Source organism: Poecilia formosa, unplaced genomic scaffold (assembly GCF_000485575.1).
Source record: "Poecilia formosa unplaced genomic scaffold, Poecilia_formosa-5.1.2 Scaffold76, whole genome shotgun sequence".
Lineage (NCBI taxonomy): Eukaryota > Metazoa > Chordata > Actinopteri > Cyprinodontiformes > Poeciliidae > Poecilia > Poecilia formosa.
In genome coordinates this window covers 14,283-27,974 of record NW_006800015.1, presented here as the reverse complement: position 1 = coordinate 27,974, position 13,692 = coordinate 14,283, and the positions used below count along the sequence as shown (strand labels likewise).

At 39.8% G+C, this 13,692-nt stretch overlaps 1 protein-coding gene across 1 annotated transcript in view; it reads left to right on the top strand.

Annotated features, from left to right (window-relative positions):
* Nucleotides 1-13,692, top strand: part of abca12 (ATP-binding cassette, sub-family A (ABC1), member 12) — a 64,350-nt gene that overhangs the window by 36,382 nt on the left and 14,276 nt on the right. Inside the window, exons 45-57 of the mRNA XM_007556025.2 lie at nt 303-464; nt 598-781; nt 1,264-1,482; nt 2,251-2,447; nt 4,585-4,742; nt 5,730-5,963; nt 6,051-6,192; nt 7,168-7,414; nt 8,595-8,684; nt 9,671-9,758; nt 9,906-10,033; nt 11,207-11,294; nt 11,616-11,724. Coding sequence (XP_007556087.1) covers nt 303-464; nt 598-781; nt 1,264-1,482; nt 2,251-2,447; nt 4,585-4,742; nt 5,730-5,963; nt 6,051-6,192; nt 7,168-7,414; nt 8,595-8,684; nt 9,671-9,758; nt 9,906-10,033; nt 11,207-11,294; nt 11,616-11,724 — 2,046 coding nt within the window. The remainder of the gene's footprint in view (nt 1-302; nt 465-597; nt 782-1,263; nt 1,483-2,250; nt 2,448-4,584; nt 4,743-5,729; nt 5,964-6,050; nt 6,193-7,167; nt 7,415-8,594; nt 8,685-9,670; nt 9,759-9,905; nt 10,034-11,206; nt 11,295-11,615; nt 11,725-13,692) is intronic.

Sequence of the window (13,692 nt, the reverse complement as noted above, 5' to 3'; positions counted from 1 at the left end):
TTACTATGCAGTATAATTTTATGACATCACCATTTCCTGTTTGATCTCCTGGACGATGTGGTTTCATCATTCTGTTGATAAATAATGAGGCTCTTTTCAGTCTCCTCTCTGACACAACAAACTGAGTCTGGGTTGTTTTGTTAAGACTTCCTAACTTCTAACTCAGAATCATAAATGCAGCATTTGAGTTAAATGATAAATCTAGCTTCTTTCTCGTGTGCGGCTGCAGACACGTCTTTTTTAAGACCTTGGGTGTTTTCATTTCTTCAAACACATCTACTTCTCTCTTTGTAACCCGTCAGGAAAATATGGAATCCCAGCTCCATGGTATTTCCCGTTCAAGCTCTCCTTCTGGACTGACATGTGCAGCAGTTTTCAGACAAACAAAAGTGCAGGCAAAGGACTCCTCTTTTCCAACATCATGCAGAAAAACCAGCCTGTCTTTGCAGACGGCAAAGGCAAAGGTACACATGACAAGGATGCTCTTTCTTCCTCTTGCGTCTCTCGTTTATTTATAATTTGTTGTCATTTTTAATTTAGCTCCTGCTCCAATTCTGTTTGACTTGCAATGTGCCTCAATGTTTATGTTTCTCTCAGGCAAAAGCAGCCTCTCCTACGAAGCCGGCGAGGATTTCTCTGAGCTCCCAGTGGGAGTTGCACTCCACGGCCTCACCAAGACGTATGGCGACAAAACAGCTATTCAAAACCTTAATGTCAACTTCCATGAGGGTCATGTCACCTCACTGCTCGGTCACAACGGAGCTGGCAAGACAACCACCATGTACGTGTGGACCCGTTCTTATTGTTTTTTGTTGTTTTATCGGCTTTATCTGTGAGTCCCAACTCGTGATAACCGATGCAGCTGCTTTTAAGACTAGATGTGTGCATCCCTTTAATCATTTCAGTGGCTCAGTGCTGACAGACAGATTGTTCTGTCCAAATCTGGCACAGCAAATGCACAGCAGTAGAAATTAGCCCGGCGGATCTTCATCAACTTGAGCACTTACATTTACATTTTAATATGCGACTCATTTTGCTGATGCGCTCATCCAGGGGGACATGTAATGAGTTCTGTGGCATTACCAGATTAAATAACATTGAGGAAATACAATGATATTTTTTTTTTAATCCATAAAAACTAGTAATAAGAACTTGTTCAAGAGAAACATGTGGATCAAAAAGTGGAATAAAAGCGGTTTTCTTCGCCTTTTGTATCTTTTTGACTTTATTTTCAAGCTCTGTCCTAACCTGTGTTGCTTGCAGGTCCCTCCTGACTGGTCTGTACCCCCCAACGTCTGGCTCCATCGAGGTGTATGGCAGGGACATGCAGACAAACATAGAAAAAGTCCGCCAAGAGCTTGGAGTCTGCATGCAATATGACGTCCTCTTCGACCACATGACTGTCAAGGAGCACCTGCTGCTGTACGGCCAGATCAAGGCCCCACAGTGGTCACAAAGAGAACTGCGAGAGCAAATCCGCACGTGAGTGGCAAATCTGTCAGAGAGGGAGACTGCTATATATAATGCATCCAAAAGACTCAAAGATTATGTACCAGTTAAATTTGGTCTTTCATTTTTTTCCCCCCCAGAGGATGTTGAAGAGTGTCTTTTGCGTAGAGTCTTTCTTCCTCTTCAAGTTTGAAATCAGAAAGTGTGGGCATTATGAGAATCTTAGGAGAAATATTAGCTCAATAAACTGGTGGGATAAAATATGAGAGTATTAAATTAATGTAGTGATTTTCTTTACTTGAACAGATTTTAGAGCAATAACTACTGTGATTTATAAGAATGTCAAGGCTTCTGGAAAGCGGTAGTTCTAACTCGAATCATTGAAATAAGTTCTTACTTCAGATTTTCATTATTTGCAAAGTGCCTTTTTCTCCCACAGACACAGGGCCGAGCACTGGGAAGAAGTTGCAGGAATGTATTTTTACAAGAACGTGTAATATTTCTATCTATTTTAGTCCTTTTTGCAACTTCTTAAATCAGTTTAGGGCAGAATTCATTTTTTATTCTGCTTCATCTCAAGCTATATTGCATCATGAGACTCTTTCTGGAGGGTTTCGATTTTACAAGAGGAGCGGTATTAAGCTTGTACCTTAAGGCAAAAACGCTCCACGTCTCTTGCAAGGCAAACCTCTGATGGCTAATTAATGGAACTTAACGAGCCGACACTCAGCCCGAACGCGGGGGGAAAAAAATGTCCACACGAGCTCGAGATTAAACGTTTTCCTTTGACTCGTCTTCTAGGATCCTGGAGGAGACGGACTTGTACGCTCACAGACACAAGCGGGTTGACACCTTGTCAGGTGGCATGAAGCGTAAGCTCTCCATCTCCATCGCCTTCATTGGGGGCTCTCGCTTGGTGGTTCTGGATGAGCCCACAACGGGAGTGGATCCCTGCTCCAGGCGCAGCATCTGGGACATTGTTATTCAGCATAAGAAGAGTGAGTCTCACTTAAATACCGACAGTAGACAAAATGCACTTTATATTAGTCAATACTGTGGCTATTATTACCATGTACCAATGTTACAGCTGCAGTTAAGTTCTTTTGCATGAAACACCCACAGCTTGTTACAAGAATTTCAATCTGATTCCTAAATCTAATAATCTTCGGCCTTCACAAGGCTTAAGAATTGGGTCTTAAAATAGATTTGGCTATGATTTGAATTTGTAATTTTATATTTCCAGTGCTGCTTCATTTTTTATTTATTTATTTTTTTTTTAAATATAAGAACTCTGCTCTGGTGTCATCCATTTATTCTGTGATTTGTAACTCTAGCTACTGATATTTGGTTATCGTTGTACTGCATTTTCAGTATGAGGTAGTTATTATGCTGTGTTAAAACTACAAACTCCATGATGCAGGGAAGCGGTAAGGCCTGTCACAATGAATTTATCCACAGTCACTCAGCATTCCTGGCAAAGCTGTGAAAGAACGCTGCTGATGAAGCTGTCTTAAAATAGCTGGTTTAAATCTTTTTTTTTTTTTTTTTTTTTTTCTGCTATGTCATTTAAGTTCTAAATTGATTTCATAACATTCTGATCAAACAGCCAAACTTCCAGAAAATAGCTGAAGCCCGATTTTGTTGTGATCCATACTTTGCTGGTCATTTATAGTGCAGCTTAGGCTCTCAGGCAAAGGTGACCCAGAAGTTGCTTTGATTTGACAAAAAAAAATATCACAGGTCAACTAACAGCAACTTACACTGAGCCAGAGGCGGCCGATGTGCTCCACATCGTGACATTTCAACCACCATGGTCTCAGAAGAGTCACTCCCCTGAAAATATGTCAACAACATGGACAACTATGGCGGAAATGTCGCTGCCTGGGATTTAATAAAACAATTTAGTCTTTGGCTTTTGTTTCCAGAGAGACTTGATCGTTACCGCTGCCTTTTGCAGCAGTCATGCAGACTACTTCTCAATGAGTTACATTGCCTGCTTATTCGTTTTGCTGTTCAGATTATTTATCAGATGATTGCTTTTTAAGGGGTGTAATTCCCTGACATCATCGTTTGGCAGGATGACAATTCATTGTTTCATTTTTTTTTTATGTTTCTTATTATTTGTTTTGGTTTTGTTCTGTATTTGACTCTTAGCTTTTTTTATATAATTGCATGGTGTTGTTTTCCATGTCTGCTGTTGAAGCCTCAATTTCCTCCAGATGTGAGTTAGTCCAAAGGTTTATAAAATAAAAAAAACTTGTTTTATTGTTCATGGGACAGCTGCTTTTGTTTATGAAGTCAGATTGAAAGCGGCAACTAGGGATTCCTTCGGTTGTATTAAAAAATGAGATGCCACTTAATTCATCTGTAAATGTTCTGCATTCTTTCAGTGCTAAGGTAACTGCTGCAGAAACAAAAGAATACTAATGTGCTAAATATAGTTCTGGTCATAAGTTTATACAACACAGATCATCAGCATCAACGGCATATTAATTTGGGGGCTTTTTACAGTAGCCTTTTTTAATTAGTAGCCCTTTTAAAGCTCTGACCTCAAATCTATTGAATGTTTGTAGAGGACTCTTAAAAACCTGGTCTGTTGCATAAAATTTAAATTAAACATTTAAGTGAACTTGTACAATTCTTTTTTATTATATTATATTTGTGCCAGAAAGAGTTCCACAATCTCAAGTCAGAACTGCACACCCAATATTTATGGAGTACATTTACCAATTTGACCATTTGTAGAAATCCAACAATAAATTCAAACTTGCGTTCTAAATTAGTTTTTGAAGTGCACAGAAGTTATAAAATTATACCAACATAAAAAATAAAAAAAAACATTCAACTGCATTGCTAAAATCTCTGACTTAACAATATATTCATGCTCATAAAGCCTTGACTGGAATCGAAAGATAAAAAATTAGCTTTAAGGTCTGTTTCAGAAGTTATTGCAGTGAGAGTTCCTAGTCAATTTCAGAAACAAACACTCATAAAACTGCTTTTTTTATGACAGTTTGTACGATGATATTTCTTGTTCCGTTTCCTTTGTAATAACTGTGTTTGATCTGTATTTATTGGTTCAATAATCCCCGAGTCAACGACGCAGCTTTTTCTCATATACGTGCGTCCTTTCAGACCGGACCATTATTATGTCCACCCACCACTTGGACGAGGCTGAAGTGTTGAGCGACCGGATCGCCTTCTTGGAGAGAGGTGGATTGAAATGCTGCGGCTCACCCTTCTACTTGAAAGACAAGCTGGGTCAAGGCTACAAGCTCACCCTCACCAAAAAGGTAATCATCCTCACAGGCATGCAGGCATGTCGGAGCAAAAGCAATGAAAACTGATATTAAACCAGTGAACACTCTCTTACTGCTGTTATTTTTTTCCTTCAACATGAATTTGTGCTCAGAATTTATTCCATCTAGTAAGTCAAATATTTCATGTTACGCCAGAGCTGCTTGTTGTCAATGTCATAATATTTGCATAACACAGAGTTGAGAGATGGTAGGGCACAACCTTTATCCCCACAGCGCTGGGAGAACCTGAATATCTCTCGTTTATCATAGCAGTCAAGGATAGCTCTTGGCCGGCATAAATTGAAACATTTCACAATCTGCTATTATGGAGAAACTTGACCGCCCATGTGGAAATTAATTCTAGGTTTTGACATTCTCATTGAGAGATAGGCACCACCGACATTTCAAAGCTGACTGAAGCTATAAACTCCTTAAAATTAGCTTTGAGTTTTGCAACATACTGTGTGCACACATGCATACACCTTTAGCTGTTTTTTGTGACTGACGGCACTCGCGGGAGTTACATTTTTAACTTGTGTTGTGCGCGAACGAGTTCAAACGTAGCATTAGCTTTTTATGAAGAACTCTGAACTTAAAGGTAATGTTTTTTAAATTACGACTTGAACAGCTGTAAACTGAACAATATGGCAAACCTTACCTACTTCAAACACCAGATTGCCCAAAGTTCAGACCAAAGGCAAGAACCTGGTGACTCTCTCTTAAACCCTCCCACATTCTTAGTCTGACATTTATATTGTATTTTGTACAACCGGTACTTAGAATTTAGCTTATTTCTGTTTTTTTTTAGAAGTTTTTTTTCTCTCTCTCTCTTAGTGCTAAGTTGTTTGTTTTGCAGACCTTTGTTTTTTGAAGAATAAATGTATAAACTCTTCTCCAAATGTTAAAACTCCAAATCATTGTCTCAGTATACAGGATTATGTTACCAGATAGGAAAAAAAACTTCTGCTGTTTGTCTCACAGATCCAAAGCCCAGAAGCTGAGCGAATTGACAGTGCTGACCTCAAGGCCTTCATCCAAGCTCATCTTCCTGAAGCACGGCTTAAAGAAGCCCAGAGGGGTGATGTGGTCTACTCTCTGCCTCCCTTCACTTCATCCAACGCCTCATCGTATCGCTCCCTCCTGACTGCGCTGGATGCCAACTTGGACGATCTTCAGCTTGGGGGCTACGGCGTGTCTGACACCACGCTGGAGGAGGTGAGCTTTTTACACAACCACATATGAAAAATGAAAACGGCGGCTGAACCATGACTGAATGCAGCCTTTTTACTTGGACACGTGCAGATGTTTCTCCAGTTGACCAGCGGAAGCCCAGACGGCCAGGACGGACCTCTGTCTATCTCTGAGACGATTTCTGACACTGCATCTATCGACAGCTTCCCATCAGACTCCTGCGAAAGCAGGTGCATCGCTGGTGACAAGATCAGTGAGTTGAAATGCTGTTTTCGTTGCTCGCTTCAACTGTTGCTTCTTTTCTCTTCCTGTTCTTCATCTGTTGTGTTTTGGTTTTCCACTAATCCCCTACAGCGCTTTTCAGAAGTATCTCTCTTCCCATAAGCTGCTTACATTTTTGCCATGCTACAACCACAGATTTCACAGTATTTTAGAGCAGTTTCCAGCATTTAAAAACTGTCTACCCAATAAGTGTATTTATGATCAACCTGTTGAGTGAAAACGTTGTAGAAACACATTTTGCTGCAGTTCAGTTACAGCTTTAAGGGAGCCTGCTACCAGCTTGCTTTGTGCTTTCTTCTTTGCACAATGGGTCAAGCTCATTCAGGGAACAATGGAGAACATTTTCTTTAGATTTGATATCTGGAATTTGCCTGGGCCATTGTTACATGTTAATATGGCTTCATCTAAAGCATTCCCCTCTAACCGGCGCTCCTCAGGGATTGTTGGTTTTAAGGGTGATGTGCATTTTGTAGTCTTCCACCATACTTGGTAAATCACAATCTTTAGTCTCCACAGACCAGAAGACCTCGCTCCTTATCGTTTCTGTTTCTACTATTTATTGCTTTCCTAACAATTACTTTCTTTTTAACATTCTTTTGAGAACACATTTGATAGTTGTCCTACATGAAAAGTTACATTTATACTGAGATTAAGTTGCACACAGGGGGATTCATTGATGAGGTGACTTGTGAAGGCAATTAGTTGCAGTTCTTTGGGAGTACCAAAGTAAAAAGGGGTAAAGGCAGATTCCCCTCCTGGGTTCACATATTTATGTTGCATAACTTTAATAATTACGCACAAATCTTTGTTGGTCTTTGACCTGGAATGCCAATAACTGTACAGACAACAGCATTTCCTCAAAGGGATAATATATTCTGGAACAGTTTTATCCTCTATTATCATTGTACATAAAAAAAAAAAAAAACACCTTGTTGATGTTTTCCAGACCTTACCAGTTCATCCACTCTATCTGGCCTGGCCCTGGCCTGGCAGCAGCTGACAGCCATGCTGATCAAGAGGTTCCATCACAGCCGGAGAGACTGGAAGAGCCTGCTCGCCCAGCTCCTGCTTCCTGTTCTCTTTGTGACAGTCGCTATGGGCCTGGGCTCCATCAAGAGCGATGTGCAGCACTATCCTGAGCTGGAGCTGAGCCCTGCTCTCTACAACGTCGGGCCGAGCTACTCGTTCTTCAGGTCAGATCCCTTTGGCAGAGAAATTACAGACCACACCAGAAATGGAAATCAAAGAAGTAAATCAGGCTAATCAGGACTCCAGACAAATGGCAGCGCTTGTGCAATCACTCCTCTCAGCTGGAAACTAAAAGCATGTGATTTGATCACATGTCTTTTTTTTTTTTTTTTTTTTTGGTCAGGGGAATTTAAAGTCCTTATCAGCACAGTTTCAGTCAGGACTTTTTTTGTTGTTGCGTATAGGAAATAACCCCAAAGAAGCAACGCCGCTCTGATTTCACGGGAAACGGTCTCGGAGCATTTGAAATAGAAATGGCAGGATATTCCACAAATGTGTGATTTAATCACTTCTTTCCACACAATTTGCATGTAGCTCTTGTACAATCAATTTAAAGTGGTAGTTTGTTGAAGGGCAGATGGACTTTAAGTACAAGGTGCTGGCAAAGAATGCAAAGATTCAAGGTCATCGAGATGCAGAGAGCCGCGATGCTTGATCAAAGGGAGAGAGATGAAGAGTGTCAGTAGATCGTGAGATGGCTTCATCCTCAACATGTTCTGTTGTTTGATCAAGGGGACATGAAGCAGGGGAGAAAACGCTGAAGTGTGAATCCATATCAAAGATGGAGCGGACACTCCTCCTAAACCTCTTTAACTTGACACACAAATTAGGCCAACAAACGTGACACTTCATTATATTTAGCATGAATGCTATGGGTGGGGGCACAAAGGCAGATTAGATGCACGTGAGGCTTCCCTGTTTGTAGATTTTATCATTATTTTCAGGCATCTAGTTTTCTGGGGGGGGGTTGGGTTTTTTTTTTGTATCAACAATAGTAATTATCTCATTGTTTATCTATGAGTGTGTATTCCTGAGTTTAAATAAAGAGAAGGGGGTGACTCAAACAAAACCAGCTAAATCTAAAGTGGCAGGTCGGTTGTTTCATGCTTTCCTTTCATCTCTGCCTTTCACGTGCTTGTGTTTTTCAATAAATATAACTAATTGTGTCGACATGTCAGTTCCAGGATTAATATATTGGTTTTATGCAACCTTGCTAAAAAAAAAAAAAAAAAATCTCAGTAAAGCCCCTCAGACTGACCTTTTTTTTTGTTTTAGGTTGCATCATTTTGCTTGAAAAATTCATGGTACCTTTAAGTCTAAGCTGAGTGTTTTCTGACTCTACAGCAACCAGAATCCTCAATCCAGCCATCTGGTGGACACCATGATGTCATTCCCTGGGATCGATAACGCCTGCCTCGACGACTCTGATAACCAGTACGTAATTACGCTTCCAGCTGTTCCCATTTGCTAAAAAATACACTCATTTTACTAACTGCCTCTTCCCTTTCCAGCGATTGCTATTCTTCCCGTGCCTCCTGGTTCTCTCTTTATTTTATTTTACTGGACAGCCTCTCTCCAGTCTTTTATTTTTCATTCTCTCTGGTCTCTCTCTCATGTCTCTCCTCTTCATTTCCTTGCTGCTCAGCTCGAGGAACGAGGCTGAGAGCCTGCAGCAGGTCTCTGCGATGTGACAGCATCATCTGTATTCCATAAACACCTCGTGTTTATAGGGGAGATTTTCCCCTTGCAGGCCCTCAAATCAATGTTGGCACTCATGAAGCAGAACCATGGGGAATTTTAAACCCCCCGCCTTTCCAACCCCCCCACAAAAAATCATTAAAAGGAAACATAAAAAAGGATAGCAAAAGCATAAAACAGTTTGCATGTTTGCTCACAACTTTGTGCTATGGAAAAATGACATTTATTATTGCTAAACATTGTGTTTGCAGAGGTAAATCTAAAAAAAGTACTTTAACTATCATTATTGGCAGTTACTGTGCATGTATTTCAGCAGTCTGTTGTTTTATTTGCACATAGTGTCCCTTAAACCACTTGGTGGAAAGTAAACTGTGTGGGAGTCGAGCAATAACCCACACAAACACATTTCACGCAGTATCACAACACATTAAACAGCTTGGAAAACTGTGATCAGAGAATATATTTAACTTCTAGTTCCACTGAAACCACCCAAACTCATAGCTACTTCATGAGTCACTGTGGCTTTCACTCTTCTCTCAGTTTAACCATGCACATTGTTGGTATGGCAAACATACAGGATCAACTCTTTCTGATCTGATTTATTTTCTTTCGTTTTTCAAGATTCAGAATGTTGGTATGTTCACAAACGCATGTCGAGCTGCTTTGTCTCACTGCAAATGTTTTTTTTTTTTTTTTTCTTTTTGTTATTTTTCCTCTTAAAGGATCTGCACAAAGAGCACAAACAGCTGGCGCTCCAGTGGGAATGTCTCCAAACCATTTAATGTGTGTAAATGCACCAAACAGGAACAGGTGAGTCTGGGTCAGGGAGAACAGTATGTGTGCGAGTGAGTGAGTTTTTGTGTTCTCACTTGTCTCCTCTGATGGCCACGTTCTCCATCATTGTGAAAAAAAAAAAAAGGGCAATTGTGAACCATTTGTGTCTTCTGTATATGACAGGTTTGCGAAAAGGACAACCGTCAGCCCCCCTTCAAAGAGATCCCCTCGTCTCAGATTGTCTACAATCTGACTGGCGTCAACGTGGAGAACTACCTGGTGGCTACAGCCAATGACTTCATCAGGAACAGGTGAATGGAGGATAATTTCCCTCTGTGTAATAGTGGTGCAGTAAAATCTTTACTCATCTTTGATTAATGAGTTGCAAAATATTATTTGATTGTATTTTGATTTAGCAAGTCAAAATATAACTCTGACATGTTTTGCATAATTTTATTATGTTGTTTTCTCCTCAATTTTATCATTTTATCTGTATTTTAGTGATTTTGCAAATACTGTTTTTTAGAAGATGCTATTTTGAATTTTATTCTGAACATTTCCTTCCTGTTAATCACCCCATCATACTATTTTCTAACTGCCTTTGATTTCATTGAAATACATAGAAACTCTGCTGCTGAAATTACATACGGTGAAGTTATCAGCTGTAGTATTCTTTTTTTTTTTGTAGCTTTGATAAACGCATCTCATATTTTGCAGTTTGTAGAAAAGTGAATAAATCCACATTACAGTTTAGGGCTTACAGCTAATCAGACAGAACCTCATGTCTTAGCTGTGTGTAGCATTTTAACCTCAACTCAAACCCAAAAATGAATATTAATGAATTGTAATATCCACTAATGAGAGCATTTTTACTAATTTTTGTAATCAGAACTAAGGAATATTACATCCTACAGGCAGTTCTCTAAATTCACTAAAAACAAATATATGTAGTTTATTGATTACTTGATATTGACTTGCTCATGCCTCTCCCAAAAGATGCCGCCCTGGGCGGTTGCGCATATGAGAAATCGCCACTGCATAGATGTGACAAGACTTAATATTCCCTAAACACGCTTCCTTTCATCAAATTTATACCCATGTAAAATGCACCATGATACATCGTGATAGATGAGAAACAGTGTGGCAGCACTTTGAGTCTTTCTAGTTAAATGTGTCTCTCAGAAATTGCGTTTCTATAGAGAGGAGGGAGCAGTGCAGAAATGTAAAACCTTGTTTGATAATTCCTCAAAGCTTTCTTCTCATTGTTGCTCAGCTTGAGATAAACTAGCCTCCTGTATGCCTCGGATGACTCTTCATGTTCGCACTTTGAGGTTTTTCCTCAAATGCTTTTTACCTCAGTGTTGGATATTTGCTGCGAGAACGAGAGAAGAATCCACTGAAAAACAGAGTGCATGTCACATTTCATTTCTCACGAGGAACCAGAGCGGTTTGTTTTGATCGATGTGTCCACTCTGATTTTTCAGGTATGGCGGCTTTGCTTTTGGCATGCCGCTCCCACCTGACTTGCGAATGGACCTTAAGGCCGTTCCCAAAAACCGCACACTGTCAAAGGTAACTTTGTTTTCCCACTTGCCCACAGAGTGTCGTCTTATAATTTTAATTGCTGTGCTGATGAGTTTTTAGAAGCTAATATATAACATCTTAATTACACTCTGCAAGATTGATGCTCTCAGATGGAGCCGGACTGTTAAATCGTCACTGTTGTCATAAATATGCTTAACTGCGACACTTGTGCAGCAAAGGCTTTCCCACAATAATATCTGAAGCGCTGCGCATCTTTAAGGTGTTCTTTCATCGAGCTAATTTACATTTTCTGAATTTTACCACTGTGAAGTGGGTGGTTGTTTTTAATGCTTGCCTTTGTGACCATAGGTCTGGTTCAACCCAGAGGGCCACCACACGATGCCAGCGTACTTAAACAGCCTCAACAACTTGATCCTGCGTTCCAATATTCCAGCAGGCAAAGATCCACAGAAATACGGTAAACTGGATTTAAGAAATTGTTTCAGGGTCTTCAGGTAATACCAGAAATAATTATGTAATAGGATTACTATTTGTTGAAGCTTAATGTCAATTTGAGATATTTTTGAGAAGTTATATCCTGAGTTTTCCCACTGTTAATCTCTGATATAACTTCAGGCAAACAATTTGTCCTTGTGAATGCACAATATAAAGATTTGATTAGAAAACAAAAACAGGATAGCAAAAAAATAAATAAAAAATACATATCAGCAATATCAGCATATCAGCATTACCAGGTGCAGCCTGCACATTTTGTGTTCTAAATAAAGACAGCTGCAAACTGCTTGTTTACTCATGGTTCATTTTTGCTAGATTAAAGCCAGGGGGTGCTGTGTATCCTTACACTAACAGCGTGATGCGTGGTGCATACTAATTAGTGTCACTCACTGGGGAACTATGCTAAAGAGAGACAAGGCTGGCCCACGTTTTTTGTTTCGTTTCAGCCCTGAGAAGCACCCCAACCATCTGCCTTCGAGCAGGACACAAACACACATGCATGCACATATGAATAATAAAATCTGCACAGATAAACATATACGGCGCATGAACAGAAGAACAGACGCATGCATTTTAATTCCCCAGCAGATGATAGAACTGCTCCAGGAAAACGTGTAAGCGTTTAAATGTTACCGTTAAAGGGGGAGGCTGGCAAGGGTGTGGATCCAGTGAGATTACTTTTCAAGGTGACCAGTTTATCTGTCAAAACTGATGCTCTCACTCTCACATTGTGCACCACGGTGTAAGCAGTGGGCTGGGAGCCTTTAGATGTCTGCATCAAACGTTTTTTTTTTTCATCCCCCCCCTCGCAGGATTTCTGACCATATCCACCCACTATTGCAGATGTGCTGTAACACTTTAGATCATCAGTCTCTACTGTCAAGACTGTAGATTTTAATCAGACTCACTGGTGTTGCAGTTTGTATTGGCAGACTTTGTGCAGCAACCGCTTGAGAAAATGTACATTTTATCAGCTGTTTAATAACTCAAAGTTATGAGCTGAAATGTAGCATTGTGTACCACTAAGAATAATAAAACGCCTACTGCAAACTTGAATCGTAGAAAACATAGTCTATTTAGAAGGGAACAAAATTTGAAGTGATGATATTTCACAGTTAACCCTTGTGTTTACAAATGGGGTCCAACCTGACCCCACACCCGTAAAACTTGTATCATTTGCCTCAGTCCTTGCTCGCACAAGGGTTAACTTGGCAAAAAGCAAACTCCAACATCACCCTCCTTTTCATCTGAACGCAAGTCACACACACTGCGTTCTACTGATAACACAGAATGTCAGATTTGTTTCAGATGTCTTTAAAAACCATATGTGTCACACATAGATGACACCGTTACAATAGTTATGTAAATACATCACAAATGTCAAAGCAATTACCTAATAACAACACAACTTCATCTATGCAGACACTCTTTGCACAGGTGAAGGCTCACCCAAATCAGCATGCCAAATGCTGGAAGAGTCAACGATATGAAGACAAATGTAAATTATTCTATCCTTTTGCGACAGCGAAATGTAGATTGTGTGCACATACTTGGTGGATGTGGCAAAACTTGATGTTTTACAAAAAATACTTCCTTTGTTCATATTTTCATCACATAATCACGCATATGCTTCAGTGCTATGTATTATAATTAAAAGAAATTGCATAACCTAATGCTTGCCAAATGCTTAAAGTGGCGACCTAAATAAAATGAGACGAAAATGTCGAGGCAAAAGTAACACACCCTGGAAACGTTATAGATTTCATCCCAATATACATACACCATACCAAGCTTAGAAGTGTGACAAGACTGGATATTGTCAAAATAAACCCCCTTTCTTCATGGTTAGGGCTAAGTACACATACATAGATATGGGAGCATATTCTGCAAGATTTAAAGAAAAATGGTTACAGCAGCTAAAGATAAATAC